Source organism: Opisthocomus hoazin, chromosome 18 (genome assembly GCF_030867145.1).
Source record: "Opisthocomus hoazin isolate bOpiHoa1 chromosome 18, bOpiHoa1.hap1, whole genome shotgun sequence".
Classification (NCBI taxonomy): domain Eukaryota; kingdom Metazoa; phylum Chordata; class Aves; order Opisthocomiformes; family Opisthocomidae; genus Opisthocomus; species Opisthocomus hoazin.
The window spans coordinates 447,750-465,215 of NC_134431.1; the positions used below are offsets into that span (position 1 = coordinate 447,750).

At 42.4% G+C, this 17,466-nt stretch overlaps 1 protein-coding gene across 5 annotated transcripts in view; it reads left to right on the forward strand.

Annotated features, from left to right (window-relative positions):
* The window catches only part of PHF20 (PHD finger protein 20), a 72,560-nt gene that overhangs the window by 25,305 nt on the left and 29,789 nt on the right, over positions 1–17,466 (forward strand). For 3 of the 5 annotated variants that reach the window (XM_075438935.1, XM_075438934.1, XM_075438933.1), the window contains 5 exons: positions 1,974–2,361; positions 2,747–2,854; positions 3,835–4,011; positions 4,846–5,019; positions 13,758–14,036. In XM_075438935.1, coding sequence (XP_075295050.1) covers positions 1,974–2,361; positions 2,747–2,854; positions 3,835–4,011; positions 4,846–5,019; positions 13,758–14,036 — 1,126 coding nt within the window. The remainder of the gene's footprint in view (positions 1–1,973; positions 2,362–2,746; positions 2,855–3,834; positions 4,012–4,845; positions 5,020–13,757; positions 14,037–17,466) is intronic. The other 2 variants (XM_075438936.1, XM_075438937.1) reach the window with 1 other exon arrangement.

The following is a 17,466-nucleotide window of genomic DNA, read 5'->3' on the forward strand; positions in this document are numbered from 1 at the left end:
GTTCAATAAGGGCAGGTGCAGGCTTCCATGCCTGGGGAGAAATAACCCCATGCACCATTACAGGCTTGGGGTGGACCTGCTGGAGAGCAGCTCTGTGGAGAGGGAGCAGTGTATCCTGGTGGACGACAGGTTGACCATGAGCCAGCAGTGTGCCCTGGCTGCCAAGAAGGCCAATGGGATCTTGGGATGCACGAGGAGGATTGTGGCCAGCAGGTTGAGGGAGGTTCTCCTCCCCTTCTACATGGCCCTGGTGAGGCCCCATCTGGAGTACTGTGTCCAGTTCTGGGCTCCCCACTTCAAGAAGGATGAGGAGCTACTGGAGAGAGTCCAGTGGAGGGCTGTGAAGATGGAGGGGACTGGAGCATCTCTCCTACGAGGAAAGGCTGAGGGAGCTGGGCTTGTTCAGCCTGGAGAAGAGAAGGCTGAGAGGGGACCTTACGAATGCCTACAAATACCTGTCAGGGGGACGGGGCCAGACTCTTTCCAGTGGTGCCCAGCGACAGGACAAGGGGCAACGGGCACAAACTGAAGCAGAGGAAGCTCCAGCTGAACCCGAGGAAGAACTTCTTCCCTCTGAGGGTGACGGAGCCCTGGCCCAGGCTGCCCAGGGAGGCTGTGGAGTCTCTTTCTGTGGAAATATTCAAAACCCACCTGGATGCGGTCCTGCTGTAGGTGACCCTGCTTGGGCGCAGGGGGTTGGACTGGGTGATCCCCAGAGGTCCCTTCTAACCCCAACCATTCTGTGATTCTTCAGACTGTGGTCTGAAAATGGCAATGTGAAAAGCTATCACTTTCTGTAAGCCACCTATAGACAGGAAGATTGGGGTGGGAAGAGGCAAGACGTAGTGTGGCACAAGGAGATAGTGAGCCTTACCCTATTCTCAGAATTTTGTGGAACTCTGGTTAGCTGTTCTGCTTGCTTTCCCTGAAGAGGTGTCAAGAGTTCAGTCTTTCTTGTCCTCTGACCCTTGTTCAAAGTTGAAGTTGTTTTGCCTTGTAGAACTATGGCTGGAAGGGAGCATTATTGCTGTTTGATGCTTCAGATTATTAGGCAACAGGAAGAGGGAAGTTAGTTCAACCAAAGGCAGTGCTGACACACGACCACATATAAATTACTAATCCAGGCACAAAGCTAGAAGGTTTCTGTTCATCAGAGCAGTTTCGGAGCAGCCTGTAGCAGGAAGGGTTGAAAACCCAAAATCAGCTTCCCCCCCAGGCAGTTTTTATGTGAAACCTGATCACAAAACCCACAGGGCGTTGGGTAGCAGCAGGTGACCTGTTGGTATAGGGGTGTTCCTCCTGGTTTGGTGTCATAAGAACTATGGGGAGATGGGATTACAGGTGAATATTGTATCAGTAGCTTGCTGGCCAGGCACTACTAAGGATTTTCATGTCCTGTCATGCTGAACGCAAATTACAGAAAGACTAAAGTTTTGTTTCTAAATGTAAATGTGTACATTTTAACTTGTGTTTCCTGATGAATTTGGTGATTATAGTTGCTTTACACGACTCTTTACTTGGCACGTTTCAGTAGCAGTGATAATGAGAAACTAAATATTGGTTTATTTTGAATGAGACACTGGTGAAAGCCAGACAGGTTTTGCATCCAAGCGGTTGAGCTGTTTGCCCTTTTCTGCTCTCGACTCCCACTCCTCCTCCAGTGTCCCAAGTAGCTGTAAGTTGTGCTGTGCAAGCTAGTGTGGACCTCACCCGCACGTGAAAGCGAAGAAACAGCAAATCTCTTGTGCCATTGTGTTGTGAAAAGAACGAATCTATTGCACTGGCCTGGTGAAGCTGCATCGGTCCTTGAACAACAGTTCAAGTGCCTCCAAGTTTTAATCTGTGGGTTGTGACGGAGTATACGCTTTTACCATTTGAAAAAATGGAGAAGGATGCAAGCCTGCTAAATAGCAAGGTGGGAGAGGACTTACGGATTGCAAGTTAATTTTCGTATGTCATTCTTTTTATTCTAGAATATTGTGGGTAATGCTAAGCCTAAGGAAAGAGGTAATGAAATTCTGTCATCTTCTGAAAAGCGGGAGAAATTTAAAGAACAGAGGAAAGCAACAAGTAATGCAAAGAAAGACGAGGATGAAAAGACATTAAAGACTGAGAAAAGAGTTAAGCAGCCTGATAAAGAAGGAAAATTGATAGTCATCTCAGAAAAAGGCAAGGTCTCGGAAAAGAATATAGCTAAGAATGGAAAAGAAGATAAAGAGAATATATCAGAGAATGATATGGAATATTCAGTAGATACACAAGTTGAGAAGAAGCCTGAGAATGACAATGTAAAGACTCCGCAGGAAAACGTGAAAGAAACAAAACGAAAACGTGGAAGACCGCCGATAACACCCCCAGCCGGTACGTAGCTAAAGTTAATGTTTAGGTTGTCAGAACCCTTCTAAACTCACCTAAAGGAACGAAAATTATCTTGCTTTTTCACAGACTAATTCTCTAGAAACTTTTTAAAAAAAATTGAAACTCATTTTTGTTCAGGCTTGGTTAGGACAGCTGAGAGCATACTTGTTAGGTTTGGAGCTTCGGGGTTTGGTCGGAGGTTAGATTTAGGCAGCCAGTCTTTGTATATTATAAAACACGTCTGCAGCAGGGTTAAATGCTGATACGTAGACTTTGGAGAGTCAGGTGAAACTGTATTTATGCAAGTCCAGTATTTTAAGTTGTGAGGCTTTTAAAGAGTTTCTCAGCTTTGTATCCAGTTATTCTTGTTCACTGCCTACATATGTAGAGCCAAGTTCTCAGACGCTGCAGCCCATAACTTTGGAGTTAAGACGTCGGAAAATACCTAAAGGAGGTGAAGTTCCATCAAAGCGTCCCAGGATCGAAAAAAACTTGTGTGAGTATTTTTTTGGTATTCAGCTCTCACGGTGTTTGTACATATAAGTTCTTGAAGCTTAAGTGGAGGGGAAAAAATCATCTGAAGTATCAGCCTTGAACTGTGATACATGAAATGGCTGAAAGACAGCTCCTGTTTTTCTTCAGTTGGCCATTCATGTGTCGCAGCATCATGCTGAAATTCCCTCCTAAATCGTGGAAGCTGGATTCGGATAAAGGAGCCACGAGCTGTGAGTCTTGATGCAGAAAGTTCATAGACACAGAGGAGGCAGTGGTTACATTGTCTCCGATACGTAGGAAGTTATAAAAGCCCTTTTCTGTTCTAGAAACTCTTTAGTTACTAGATGGAGGATCTACCGCATTGCTTAGCAGAGATACTGTAATACTAGATAAGTATTCATGTCACTGCAGTCTAATAGCTTCTACTTTATCTTGGTATGCTGTGTAGTGGTGTTGAAGAACTCGAGTGTCCTGATGAGGAAAGAATTATATTCTGTGTAGTAGTATCATGAACAAGGAGTTGAAGATCTGAAGGCGGCTCTTTCCCTTCCTTAGGACCACAAAGTCTTAAAACTTCCGTGTGTGTACGTTAGCGAGTGTAGGGTCAAAGTTGTTTGTGTGTCTGAATTGTCTCGTCCAGCTCCTGGTATTACTTCTGCCTGTGGGATGGTTGCTGTTTAAAGCAGTGTTTACCGGTAAGATACTGATCTGTATTCTTACTTCAAATCTGTTACTAAAAGAAAAAGTTGAGACCTTTAAGACAGGCTTTTGCTCAGTCTTTATGCTTATTTATAACTGTTCATATGACCGTAGCTTTTACAGAGAGGTCCAGTCACCAGGGCTGTTCAGCTTTTGCTGCTAATCCCAGTCCTTCAGAAGCACACTTTCAGAGTGCCACTGGCAGGGGAGGTCTTTGAAGTTTGCATGTGATCTATTTAGTAATCCTGTAACTGAACGGTACCTAAAATTTGTCTATTCTAGCTCAGGAAAAATGGAAGAACTCTTCAGATAACCCTGAAAGAGACCAGATCAGGAGACGATCGTCAAGACTCTCATCCGGTATTAGCCATGAGATTTTAAATAGCGATCATGTCACAGCCTCAGCGGAAGTTCTGCCTTTGAAAGATGCAGTATCTAACCAAAAGGAATCTGAGAAGGGTGAGCAGCTTCCGGCTGTGCTCTGGCTGTGTGGCGTGGCAGTCACCTAGTTGTTGCAAGCACTGTGTTTTTATTTCTGTGACCTGCAGGCTCTGTATCTGCAATTAAAAACAGATTTCATCAGCAGTGCAGAGAAAACTGAAGGAAAGGTTATACCTCTCTGCTGCCCCAGTTCCCTTTGCTTTTGATTCCCTCCCCGTCAGTAACCCTAGCATTTCCCCTGCGTGGTGAGAGCTCTTCCAGTAGAGGGGTGGCTGACTGGGGTAACTGGCCTTTCGGAAGAGCAGCTTCACAGGCTGTGAAATAACTTCAAGGAAGTGTTGGTTGTGGTTGGGTTTTTGTTTTCTTTTTTTAAGGGATGCAGGTTATGCTTGTGAAAATGGAGTAATTAAAATTTTAACACTTTAGATTGAAGAAGTAACCTAAATGCTAAATTTATAGCTTAATCCTCTTGTTGAACACCAAAAACACCAAGCGGGATGCTTCTAGACTGGGTGGAGACAATGCTCCCTTTCTGCCCTGTGCTTCACTGCGTTTCCCTTTCAGGGGGAGCTCTGATCATGGTTTGAGGAGACCTAGCCCAGATTACGCTACAAAGAGTTAGCAGTCTGTGTGTTTCTAAGCAGCTCTAAATTTAGAGGGTTGCTGCAAGTAGCTGTGTGTGTAAAAACTTAATATTGTGATAATAGAACAGCAGGCAGTCTGAGCATGGATGGATATTTGTCTCCACTGTGATGTGATGAACGCACACATCAGTATTCTAGAATATGCTTTTGTGTGCATTTTACTCAGTGAAAGTGTGTTGTGTTTTTTTTTTTAATTCCTCCGCTCTAGTCCAGTTAGAAATTCCTGTTGAATCTGACCAAAGTTTCAGTGAAGAAGGATCCCCTGGAAACGCATCACATAGCACAGCGCTCAGTACAGATGCCAGTCTGCAGGAAGAAAAAGTTGAAGACACGCAGTCTTCCTCTGTTACTGTCAGAACTAAAGAACCTTCTGCTGCTACAGGTTCAGATCTTGATTTCATATTTAATATTGATGTATTTCTTAAAGCAACTGATGCCAGGTGTTTTGTGCTTGTATGAGTGTCACTAACAAAAATTGTCCGTTCTTGCAGTGTTAATCACAGGAGAAAACATGTATTTTTATTCTTTATAGACTCAATTTTAATCTCACGCTTTGGAAATTGACAGCAATCTTCCAAAAAGTGGAAATCATAGTTTTTTAAATGACTGGGTGTAGTATTTTTAGTGTGTGAATGGTGAAATTAACAAATACATGTTTTCAGGTTATAATTTAATGTTTGTCACTCTGGGTTAAGTTGGATTAACATTTTTAGAAGATCAGGTTCTTTTGTCATTTCTGTGCTGCAGGTATGTGTTAGCACTGATGTTCGGGAATCCGGATTGTGCATTTCTATATCCTTATGTTTTGGCTTCTGTTATACTTAAGCCCTAGACTGTTTAGAGGTTTTAGTGCAAATTTATGAAATAGATCAGACATTTCAATGTCAGTCTTACTAAGGTGTATGTTCTATTTTTGGCTTAGCTGGGGAGTGCACTTACCTTGCTTTTTCAAATTAAAATTTCCCATACAGATATTGGACTACTACGCCAAAACATAATGCTGTCCTGTGGTTATTTTTTGTAACTTTAATACTCGGATCTGCAGCTAACTGGGGAAACTTGAACTACAAATTCTCTAGCTTATGCTCTATCAAAGAAGCTTAATTTTAGGTGTAACAGAGCATTTAGAGGGATTTGCAGTTCCTCAGCATTGCTAGAGTAATCTGTCTGCTAGCTTTCATCCTGTTTGGTTATTCCAGATTTACTGTCCTGCTTGCAGGTGTCCTCTGTCACCCACTCATGGAACTTGTCAGATGAAATGTCCTCTCCCTTTGCTACTGATGTGCACCTGCAGTGCAGGAAGGTGTCTGCCTCTTTTCCTTTGCTCAGGTTTGATGTGTAAATGGTCTCTTAATATTTGAAAATTAGAGCTCCTTTGATCTTGCTCTCCTTCCTTACCAGGCTGCTGATGTATCCACCTGTATTCTAACTATGGTATAGCCAGACTCGGTTCGCGTGCGCTGGGGCCATGCCTTTCCTGCCCTACATTCTGGTAGCGAGTTCACAAGAAGCAGAGTGGCTGCAGATCGTTTTGTGCTAGTCAGGCTGCTGTGTCATCTTCTGTCTGTAATGTACTTTTGGGTTTAACTTTTTTAACTAGCGGGTTGTAGCTTGTTTTGGCTCATGAGGGCAGAACCACTGTTTGGTGGTTGTACCTCGACAGGACGTTCATCTCTCCAATACGAAGGCAATGCTGTTACTCTCTGTACTAGCTCTGAGTACATCAGCTGTTGACAGCCTGCTTGCAAATCTCCAAAGCAAAGGAAGGAGGTAAAAAGTGTTGCTCCTTCCAGTGGCTACAAATTTGTTCCTCCCCCTCTCCTAGAAGGCAGAACCAATTTAGTGTACACTTTAAAGGTTACGTTGCATACTTCCTCTGAGCAATTGCAGTGTAACATGACTGGTTTCCTTAAATTCACATGCTGATAACTGGTGAAGCTCCTCACAAGTGCTTGTCAGGTACTGCTGTCTGTCTGCTGTCCGGGCTGGCTGAACAGGTGCCCTGTTGCTAGAAGTTGGCAGCTAGTGTTGTGCTTTGGAGCTCTTTGCTTTGGAAGTCGAAGCTCCTGTCCTCCAAGGCACCCTTGAAACTGAATAGGCATCGTTGAGTGTAGTTTTAAGATGAGCAGCCATGTCCTGTTTGTGGATTTCTTCGGCAGGAGGGTTGGACTAGATGACCCACAGAGGTCCCTTCCAACCCCTACCATTCTGTGATTCTGTGATTTTGCACCCTGGAGTAGCTTTTGCCGATGGCAGGACAGGCTGTCTGCTGTAGCTGCAAAGGAGCATGAATTTTTTTTTTTTTTCCTTCGTCAGTGGATCTCTGGAAGGTGTCCCTGGAGTTCGTAACAGAAAGAGTGCAGACATTTGTGTCACTGTAAAGAAATGCTAAAAAGCAGGGAGGCTGCTTGACCCTGCTGGAGTCTTGGGCATCAGGCGAGCAGAGAGTGGTGGCTGCTGTGGCTGCCGGCTCGGCCCTGTGCGGTGGCGTCTGGGTACAGGGAACTGAACTGCTCGGGGCGAAGCGTGCAGGACTTGCAGCTTCTAAGAGAGTATAGCAGGTTGTAGCAGTTTTGAAAATTGAAAGAGTTTTTAGTATGTCTGAAAATACTCGCTTTTTAGCCTCTGACAAACTGTTAAATAAAGAGAAGGTGTCGCAAAGCTTTCCACTGCAGTGAATGCAGTCCCCTTTTGGACATGCTTTATGCAGAAAAACAATGTGATAGAATGGTTTTTCACTGCAGTGATCTAGCATGGAAAACTTTATGAATTTCTTAAAGTGTGTTTTTTAGCTGACAACCATTTAGCCTTTTATTTTGTGAATTCCTGCAAACTTTGAAGTGCAGCATTTTTGAGATGGCACTTACCTTTTGTATAATCTTTTGGAGATACTCATTGAACTACAGACTGACAAACCAGAACTTTGATAAGGTCTGTGAATTTGGAGAATGGTAAATTTTGGCTTTTTGAAAGAACACACTGTACTAACAGTATGGAAGAACTGTGTTAATGGTTACAGATGTTCTTCCAAACAGTTGATGCAGTATGGAGAAGGCATCTGCTGCTGTTGCCTTTGTAAAATAATCCAAAAGTTGTCACGGAATATTCTCAAAAATGAAGACTACTTTACTGGGTACCATAATGTGTAATCGCAAAGCTTTGGGGTCAAATACTATTTTTAAAAATGTCTCCTGCGAGGGCATGTATTTTCTAACTTTAGGATGCAAAGCTCTTCAGGGTGTTTCACAATGTCTTAGTTAGGAGTAACTATGGAACTAGACGTATTTTAAAAATTCTGACTGGTGTATGTGAACTGGGGTGGTGTTGTAGCTGCATGGTCACCTTCAGAGAAGGCTTCTTTCTGTTAAACAAAGAAACGTTTGGGGATCTGAGTTCAGGGCTGTAGGGTAGTGAGAGCTAGTACGTACTCAGCAGTAGGTGTTGGGGGTTACAGCAGGCAAATCGCTTGTAGTGACTATGAAAGAACAAACAGACACAACAGGCATGGTTGTGTAAAAATGTTACTTCAGCGTGTATTTATCAAGGGAACAGATGGACATCTCTCCAAATACTAATAACGGCCTGTCAAGCCGTTATGTTCCAGACTGCCATGTGTGTTAAAGGAATTTGGGGTTTAGAAAGGGGAGAAGTATATTGTCAGAGTAGGTGGTGGGGGTGGAAAAAAGGGGTATTACTTCTGTAGAAGATTCCCACAAAATAAAGCACAGAAGTTAAGGACAAAAGATGACTTCTTATTGTTAGAAGTGCAGCGCTGTAACGCAGTACTAGCTTTTTTATTTGTTGGCTTTAAATCTAGTCACTTGATGGGAATTCATTCTCCTCCTGTAGGACAATACTACAACACATAATAAAGGTAAAAACCTTTGTTTTCTTTGGCGTGTTCTGTTACTGTGGTTTTGGCATGGGTGAGTGATGCACCCTAGGTAGTACTAGTTATAACTTACATGATGGGTAGGAAGAACGTGATCTTTCTAGCATTTGTGAGTATCGGGAATTTTTAAGGTCAAAAGCTTTTTTTAAAGAGTGTTTTCCCAGTCACTTGTTTTTAGATGATTGGTTTTTATGGTAGTTGCAGACATTTGTAACCAAAAATACAAGTTGGAGCGTTTATGTGCTTGCTATGTTTTATTCCCGTTGTGTTCTGAAAGGGCGATATAGCATTGCTTGTCAAAACTTAAGTTCCTTCTTTAAAATTTTCAGCAAAATTCTGATGAAGTACCTGTATTAGAGGATAAAAATCCTGTTCTGCTGGTGGTTGGCTCCTCTAACGTTTAGGGACCAGAACTTGTGATTAGGATTTAGGTAAATCAAGTTGTCTTTCAAAAAACTGGATGGCAGTCTGTTGGCAGTTTTTTGCAGCCAGTGAAAGCTCTGTTTCACGTATGTGAAAACAGGCTTGGAAGCACCCTACAGCTGTTCTTGTGGCTTTACCCTCACAAACTGATTTGACTTTAAAGGTAAGCTGCTGCCTTTGTTTTGCACAGATGTGCTATGGTGTTTGTAGTTGTATTTCCCAGAACTCAATAATTATTAATACTTCTTTTATTTGCATAGGCATGCATCAGGGATTCAGTCTGCCTTGTACTTACCACGTGTTTTTCTAATTTTGTCCCTTTTGGATTTGGGTTCAGTTAAGGAGAAGCGTAATATCTTTGCATCCAGTTTGAGGGAGCAGCTGTGTATCCTGCAGCTTACCTAGGTAGGCTTTGATTCCTTCAAGGCAGTGTAAAAGTTGTCTTTTTAAGCCTAACAATACAGTACATAAAGAAGTCCATTCTGCGTTGCTCACTTGAATGTTCTTACAGCTAGACACCATGATCTGGACACAGTATTTGGGTTCCACCTCAAAAGTGAGGTTCTACATCCACCCAGCTGCCAGCCCCTGCTGAAGGTGTGTCGAGGTCTGCGCAGCAGTGCACTGCGCACGCACCAGGTTTCTCTGCAGTGGAGACCTGCCTGGTTTTGATGTAACAAATTTAGTGCCAGCACACAGCACAGGGAGAAAACAGCGAGTGGAGAATCGGGTGAAACACTGTCTTGAGTAGTTCTTGGAATGTCGACTAATGTTTCAGGCTCAAAAATCATGACTTTGTCAACACATAATGATCTGAGATCATTGGTGCTCATTCTATTTGTTACATCAAGCCTCTGCTTTATGTAGTTGAGTAAGTCCTGAACATGCTGGAAATGCTTGGGTGTAGTCCTGACTTCAGGTAGTTTGAGAAGAGCAATTTGGCAAGATGTTCTTTGTTTCACAGTTGAGATCTTGAAAGACAGAGGTTTCTGAAAATAAAGGAAGAAACATAGTTTGGGTGCTAAAATGATGAACAGGAACACTTCTGGTGAGCTCAAGAAACCCAACACGACTTCTGAAGAAAGAAGACCAAAGAAATAGGTAATTTATGAGGAACCAAGCCCAATGGTGTGAAGTGATCCAAAGCACGGTGTGAAAAGTGTCACCTGGGCTAAGGAGAAGGCTGTATTTAAAATGTGGACTATTATGAGAACAGACGTATTCTCAAGCAAGCACTGGCTCCAAAATGGTTTTTAGAATTTTGAGACTGGCTGCACTGAACGGGTAATGTTAGACCCCGCAGGTCAACTTCACATTTGTGTGAATAGGTGGAAATGTAAGAGGTGCAGTTTTGTCATCGCTGTCCAGAATCACCTGTGCAAGTTAGACCTGGGGTACATAAAACTTATGTCTGCAGTTCAAGAAAGGTAATGGTAATGAACAAAATCTTGATAATAATGCAGATGGAAGCAGCAGAGAACATATGTTCTAGAGAGACTCGATGTGTTTAGTTTAGCAGCAAGTGAAGGAATAATTTAATCTTTGCTTAATATTTCTGTGGAGACCAGGAAAACGGAGACTAGAAGTCTCATCATTTTAACAGACAGTTGTGTTTGAGATCTGATGGCTAGAAACTGCAGCAAGGCCAGCTTTATTTGGGGGAAGTGCACTGCTGGCTTGCTGGGACAGCTTCCCGGTGTGTCGCAGGAGGTGGCTCAGGGTGGCGGACCTGCAGTCAAGATACTGTGCTGCTTCGAGGAACCGGGGGGCTGGGGGGGATCTGTTGTGGACTCGGAAGCTTTACACAGGGGCATTGCACTGTAAATGTACGCTAAGTGTGGTCCTGGTTCGAGCCTTGGCTAATACAGCTCAACGAGAAGCGAGAGAGGTGGCCGACTTGGATGCTGAAGGATGGTTCTTTTCTCTGTAGGGAAAGTTAAAGGAGACGCTGTTTGGCCTTGAGTCTCAGTGCTTCATGTTGTAATGGCTAATTGAATGCTAGGTGAAGAGTTTTGATTTTGGTTATAAACACGGAAGAAGTAGCAGGTGGTGGGTCTGTCTTCAGCTTTCCTCTGTACTCAGAGAAAACACCCACCAAGCTCCTCTGAAAAGGCAAATGCATGAAAATACGAAACTAACACAGCAAAATTTATCTCTATAGGAACCAGTTTTAGTACCATGCTTTGTAAGCAAAAATTATATGTAAGGATGGAAGTTCCTTCCTTAGAAGTTGGTGCAATGAGTCAGCTTCAGAGCATTTGGCTGGGAGCGTGCAGGCTCTTCAGAGGCTTGCCTGGGTGGGGAGCTGGGCAGCGCCCAGTTCTGCTGTGTTATTTGTGAAGAAGGAAAATGCCCTCAGATGTCGTGGGGATGGTGGTAGCTTAGACTTGGTTTCGCACTGTGTGGGATTGTCTGTGTTTTTATTACTCTAAAGAGATTCCTTCTGCACGATGCAGTAAGTTTGTCTTCGTTCCTTCCCCTTCCCCTGTGTCTTCATTACTTCTGTTTCTAAACTTCAACTAACATGATCCTGTGCTCCTCTTTGAACTTGTAGCTGGTCGGTTAGAAGCCATTCCCTGTTCCCTTCTCAAGAATTTGTCCATCTCGGTGGAGGGGAAGCGCTCTGAGCTTGGAGACAGGGCCTTGTCATGACAGTTGGGTGATGGTATAATGGTTTCTCTTGTCATCATTGTAATATTTTCTTGGCGAAATCTTGGGACCCCATTACCCCCTTCTGCCGTGGTTAAGTTTTCCCACTGTCATGTTAATTATTAAATAGAAACAAGTTCTCTTCCATTGTCCTGAATGCTGGTTTTTAGCTTTGTAGGCAAGAGAACCTTTCTGCTCTTGCTTGCACTAAGCCCACAGGCCATTTCACTGACCGTTCCTGAAATATTTTTCCTTCTTTATGAATGTAACTTTTGATGGTGTATGCTATATTTCGATTTTGGTATTGGCAAACTTTGTCATTCTGCAAGTGTGATCCAGTTGTCTGGCTGCTTTGCAGTCGTCTTACTGGAGTTGCTAGAAGCAGCATCCCTGTCAGGATGCTCTTGGCATGGCTATGTCAAAACGTCTTTCTCCTTGTCGTTATCTTCCTGAAACATCCAAAAGCAATGCCTTCGTTTTACTATTTTCTTCTCAAAATTAACGAAGTGTTCTTTCTTTTAACCTGTCAGATGTGCTGACTTGTTAATCCATTCCTCTGCGTCAGCCTCCATAGTACCATTACTTGTTTTTCTCTATGAATGCTTCAAGTTTGGTTTCTTTGTCATAATGCAGTACTTAAAAACCGAGTGTGCTTCAGATGCCGCTATCTAGGGTGCTCCTCTTCACTATGACGTAACCTTCAAGTGTGCAGCTCGGTAGCACTCACCATTTTTGCTGCTGCATGCTAAAAATTTCTGAGCAAGCTGTCCTGTGTTCTTACACCAAGAGCGTGTTGACACTGCCTGTAACACTCCTGTGCAGTCCTGCGTATGTGCGCTTCTGCAAAGTCTTACTCTTTCTGCACTACTTCTTGCTCGTAATGTTTCTGGGTCCTCTGGCGTTCCTTCTTTTCGACTACTGGTAGTGTCTTAACTTTCATTCGCGTGCTGCATACCTTTAGTTCTGCATCACTGTTGCTAGGTCTGGGTCTTAGCTTTAAACTCTTCTTTCTTAATCCCCTAAGTTTGAAAATACTTGTGAATATGGAAGTTATATTTCAGTACTGGCAAAACAAATGGAAAAAAATATATTTGGAAGCTTTTTTGTAAAATGACACCTCCTTTGCATTGTTCTCCAGTTGGTGAGGGATTTTTTGATGCTGTGTGCGTCTTGGTGATGGAAGATTGCCTGGATCTCTTTATATCTCTGTGTTTTGAAATTTCTACCTCTCCTTGGTTGTATTGGGTACAGATACTGGTGACAGTAACCTGATTTCCTCTTAGTTCAAAATGTTCCTTTTGTGTATTTCTTAGCAAAAGCATGAATTATAAGTGTCTGAAATACTGGAAGAAGAAATAGGAATTTACCAGGTCAAGTTAAGGGATAGCCCTGCCTTGCACAGCAGTGCTCTGTAAAACAGAGGCCTTAAAACATTTTTCCATTTGAGTTTCAAGACTTCCCTTTGTTTTGGTTTGTTTTTTTTTTTTTTTTTTTTTGGAAACTAGTTAACTGTAGCTCAGAGGGGAGATTATTTAACAGGTGCAAGCAATTTTCCTTTTACTTAGTCTCATTCTTTTATTGCTGCTTGAAAATTGAAATAAATCGTAATTTTGCTTGAAAAACTATAGTTCTGAAATACTGCTTCTGTTGTTCTCGGAAGTAACCAGGCTTTGGTGGTAGGACAAGGTGTGTAGAAAACAGGTAGCAAAATAGTTACAGGTAAAGAAGCAGAACTGTTTTCCTTGGAAAGTGCTTTCAGCAAAGATGTGAACAGTTGTAAATAAATAGAACATAATCTTGTGTTCTGACTGCAGTGCGCACTCTCTGTTGAATTCAGTCTCCTATCTATAGTAGCACTACAGACAGTGACATTAGCTGTTGGGCAAGGAACTCATGGAAGCAAAATGTTGTTTTCTGGCCAACTCATTCATAAAAACACTGGCACCGTTTTTTACGAGCATGGTAGGGCAGAGTTTTCCCTTAAAAGCTATTGATCTTAAAGGCCGATACAGCATTAACATTTTATTTTTAGCATTTCATAACTAACATGATTGAATGCATGTCCATTTATTAACTTTTTTGTTGTTTTGAGTTTGGGAAACCATTTGATAAATATAGCAAATGCATGGGGGATTTTATCTGTTTTGTTCTTACAGTAACAAAACCTTGTAGGAGAGCAGATTTTCTTGCATCAAAAAAAGCTGCAACTGTTGACCAAGATCACCAGTTTAGATGCAAGTTCTTGGACTGTTCAAAATCCTTCCGCAAAGCCAAGTTATTGCATTATCACATGAAATACTTTCATGGAGTGGAGAAGGCTGCAGAATCACAGCAGAACCCTGTAAAAAGAAATATTCAAACCAGAGCTTCTTTGGCTTCTGAAAAAGCTAATCAAGAAAGGTCAAAAAGAGGACAGACCACGGCTGGTTCATTGTGTAAGTATGGTGCTGATATATTCTTTTTTTTTCTTTTTTTTTTTCTTTTTTTCTCCCCTCAAACAGCAGGAAGCAGGAAAGAGCAGAAATTGATTCCCCCCCCACCCGAAGGAGTGTCTTTAGGGCTCCATCTTAGCATATTTCTTTGTGGAGAAGAAGCGTAATGTGTATGAACATGAAGTTTTAGAGAAGGTAACACTGAAGAAATTCCCTCATCTAGAAGTATAGATCATGTTCTGTAATGAACCGACTACGCAGCTGCTCTTATTCCTTTGTAACAGCTCTCTTGAGAACTAACCCTCTGTTCTGTTTTCGAATCTACAATTCCCTGATTTTCTGATCCCCCTCTCCCCTCCCCAGCTTGACAAATATCTAAATAGTGTTGTTCAAAGACTTTTGTCCATTTCTGTATGAAGGAAACAGTCTGGGTGACTCCAGTGCTCTCCTGCTTCTTACTTGGTCTTTACATTTCATGGTCTGACTTCAAGGGAATACTTAGATAGAAATCCAGTACTGCTTTCTGCGGTTTTTACACTTCTCTTTGCTGGACCTGTGGGGGGAAGAAAAGGCCTAGTATTTACAAATGCGGCTGCTACAGCTGTACTTGAAAAAGGTCCTCACAAAACTGACAGGTAGTGGAAAGGGATAGAAACTTAATGGTTAGGAAAAAATAAATTATCAAGTTATAACTGCTTTGGAGTCTTCAGAATCACATTAACTTCTGCTTCACCATCTCATTCTCTGAAGCACTTTGTTCCTAGTGCCTTGCAATAACATCAGGGTGGCAATCTAGGTCTAGCTGTGAACTGCAGTCTAGTAGATAACCTGTCCAAACTCTGTTCTGGACTGACTTCTCGTTTTACTGTAGGTCCACAAAAATTGTCATCTCTTTTGTCTTCTGATTGTTTTATAAAATCCAGTTTCTCTTGGCTGAATTCCTTGGTGGGTTTAGTCTTTATATTTGATCTTCCATTAATATTCTGTTTAACTAAGAATTCCAGAGTCTTGCAAGTTGTTCAGTGAGCTGCATCTGACTGCTGCAGAATATATCTGGCCTCATTTCGCTGCATATCTGCTTTTCCTGATGTGTCCAGCAGACAGGTTTTCCTGTGAGGTGCTGCTGTCTGTTCAGGCAAGATAAGTGTAACTTAACGTACTGCCACTACAGGTAAACTTCTGTGCCCCAAAGACTTCTGTAACTTCAAACCTCATGCCTTTGCGTTGTTTAGTTAAGTAGAGGAAGACTTTTCTTTAAATACATTAGGATATGCCAGCTTGTGTGTGTTCTGCTTTGCACGCGGCTTAGATGAAACCAAAGTATTGCCTTGAGAAACACAACCAAGATAAGCATGAAGAACAGCTGCCAGCAGCTGCACAGTGATCAAAATATGCTGCTTGCATGTCACGTGCTTTTCCATAAACAGAATTCTGTTCTGCTTTTTTGCAACTGCACAATTATTTTGGTTTGAGATGTTGTTTTCCTGTGATTACTTTGAATGAACTGGCTGGTGACTCAAGATCTTGTCCCTTTCGATGGTCCTTTCCCCCAAATGCGCTTCCTTGCCCCCATCTTGGCTGCACTGGCAGGTAATTCTTCATGGTGCTGAGCTGTAACCAGATTTGCTCACTTTAACTTCCCACCCCTCTCACTCTCCATTTGGGAATGGATACTTTTAACCTGGACTGTTGCGCTGATGGCCTTGTAGGGTGTCCCTGCAGATGGCCCCTGGTTGTGCTGGCAGCTGCTGAGCAGTGCACTGAGGTGGAAGGTGAGCCGCAAAGCTTTCAGGTCACCTTCACCGCCACAGGCTGCTGCTGTGCAGCTGCAGTAATGTTTTTTGTGATGAAGAAAAGAATGTCGTTAATCAGTTACATCACACGTCTGATATTAAGTGCCATTTGGTTTTCAATTCTTCTGATTTTTGTTGTGGGGGTACCACACGTTCTAGAGGTAATGGGATTTACGAGCTCATACTGTTGCATTTTGCGTTCTCTTCTCCTGTCTCTTTGCAAGCGGATCTTCTGTTCTTAATGGCACGTGTAGGAAGACAGCCTGCTGAGCAGGACTCTCTCTCCATGTCTGCTGAACACTTTTATGTCACTTTTTTGAAAGGCTTTTCAGGATGTACTGCTTAGTGAGAGTGAAGGCTTTTTGAGTGCATAATTAAGTATCAGATACGGTAGGCTTTCTTTTCATCTTTGCAGTCCTTTTGTGAACAAAAATTCTCCTGTTCAGAGTGAATATACTTCAATCATTTTACATTTTGGTACAATAGTCCTTTTCTTAGGCTTCATTATATTAGATAGATTTTAGTGCTTAAGGAAAAGTGGCAATTTCTAACAGAGAAGAGTTCAGAAATTGGGAGTCTTTTCATTCCATAAGCTTGGCAATACTCTTGCTTTACAAGCTTTATCACACTTTAGTTCTTTTCTCACAAATTTTGTTCTGGAGTTCTGGGACTCCTTACTGACTCTGCTGCACGTTAAATTACAAACAAATAAATGGTGGGGTGGACTGTTGGCTAGATATAAAGTGAAAATACTTACTGTTCTTAAAGTTCTAGGAAATTATGCAGTATTCAGAACAGTAGGAAACAGTTGTAGTAATTATAATTTAGAATTTTGACACATAGAAAAGGAGATGGATGTAAGCAGTCTTCAATGACCATCTTGTGGAATGCAGGAAGGAACAATTTAATTTAAAAAGTAATTAAAAGTAATTTAATTACTTTGCAATAAAGTGGAGACTCTGAAATTTCCACATCTGAAATGTAAATTGTGCTACATGGCATTGGCTTCAGAACTTGAGTGAGCTGGAAAGGTGAGTGTGAAACTGATCTGTCCTGTCCCTCTTCTCTAAGCAGGATCTTACCTTTGCAGTGGCAGATTTGACAGATACCTCTGTAAATTCTGTAGTGGCTCTTCATTGAACAGAGGGAAGCAGCTACCATCGCCTAGCTTGTATTTTAGATACACCTTGGTACTCTCAGCAGAATGGCACAGACTTAAATGGTTACAGGATACGTTCAGGCAATATCTCTTTAATCAGGAAATATTACAAGAACATTATCATGAAACAACTCTTCCCCCAGCCCCATGTTATAACACTTAGCTCCGTGCGTACTGCTGCTGCTTGGCCTTCACTGAAGGCATTGTCCTTACAGAGAATCAGGCAGTTGGTTTGGTGTCCCCGGGAGTGCAGGAGGTGCAGGCGTTTCTGCCCTCGCGCGCAGGCTGCGTCGCACTGCTGCAGGTGTGTGTGGAGCCCCCGGCAGCTGTTCTGGTGGAGGAGAGGAAAGACCTGCACAAGCTTAACGCAAGAGTTAAGCTGCAGATGGCTTCTCAACGGCTGTCTTGAAAGAAGGAGTTGCCTAAGTTTTTGACAGTTCATATTGAGATGTTCTATCAGATTTATCACTTTGAAATCGAA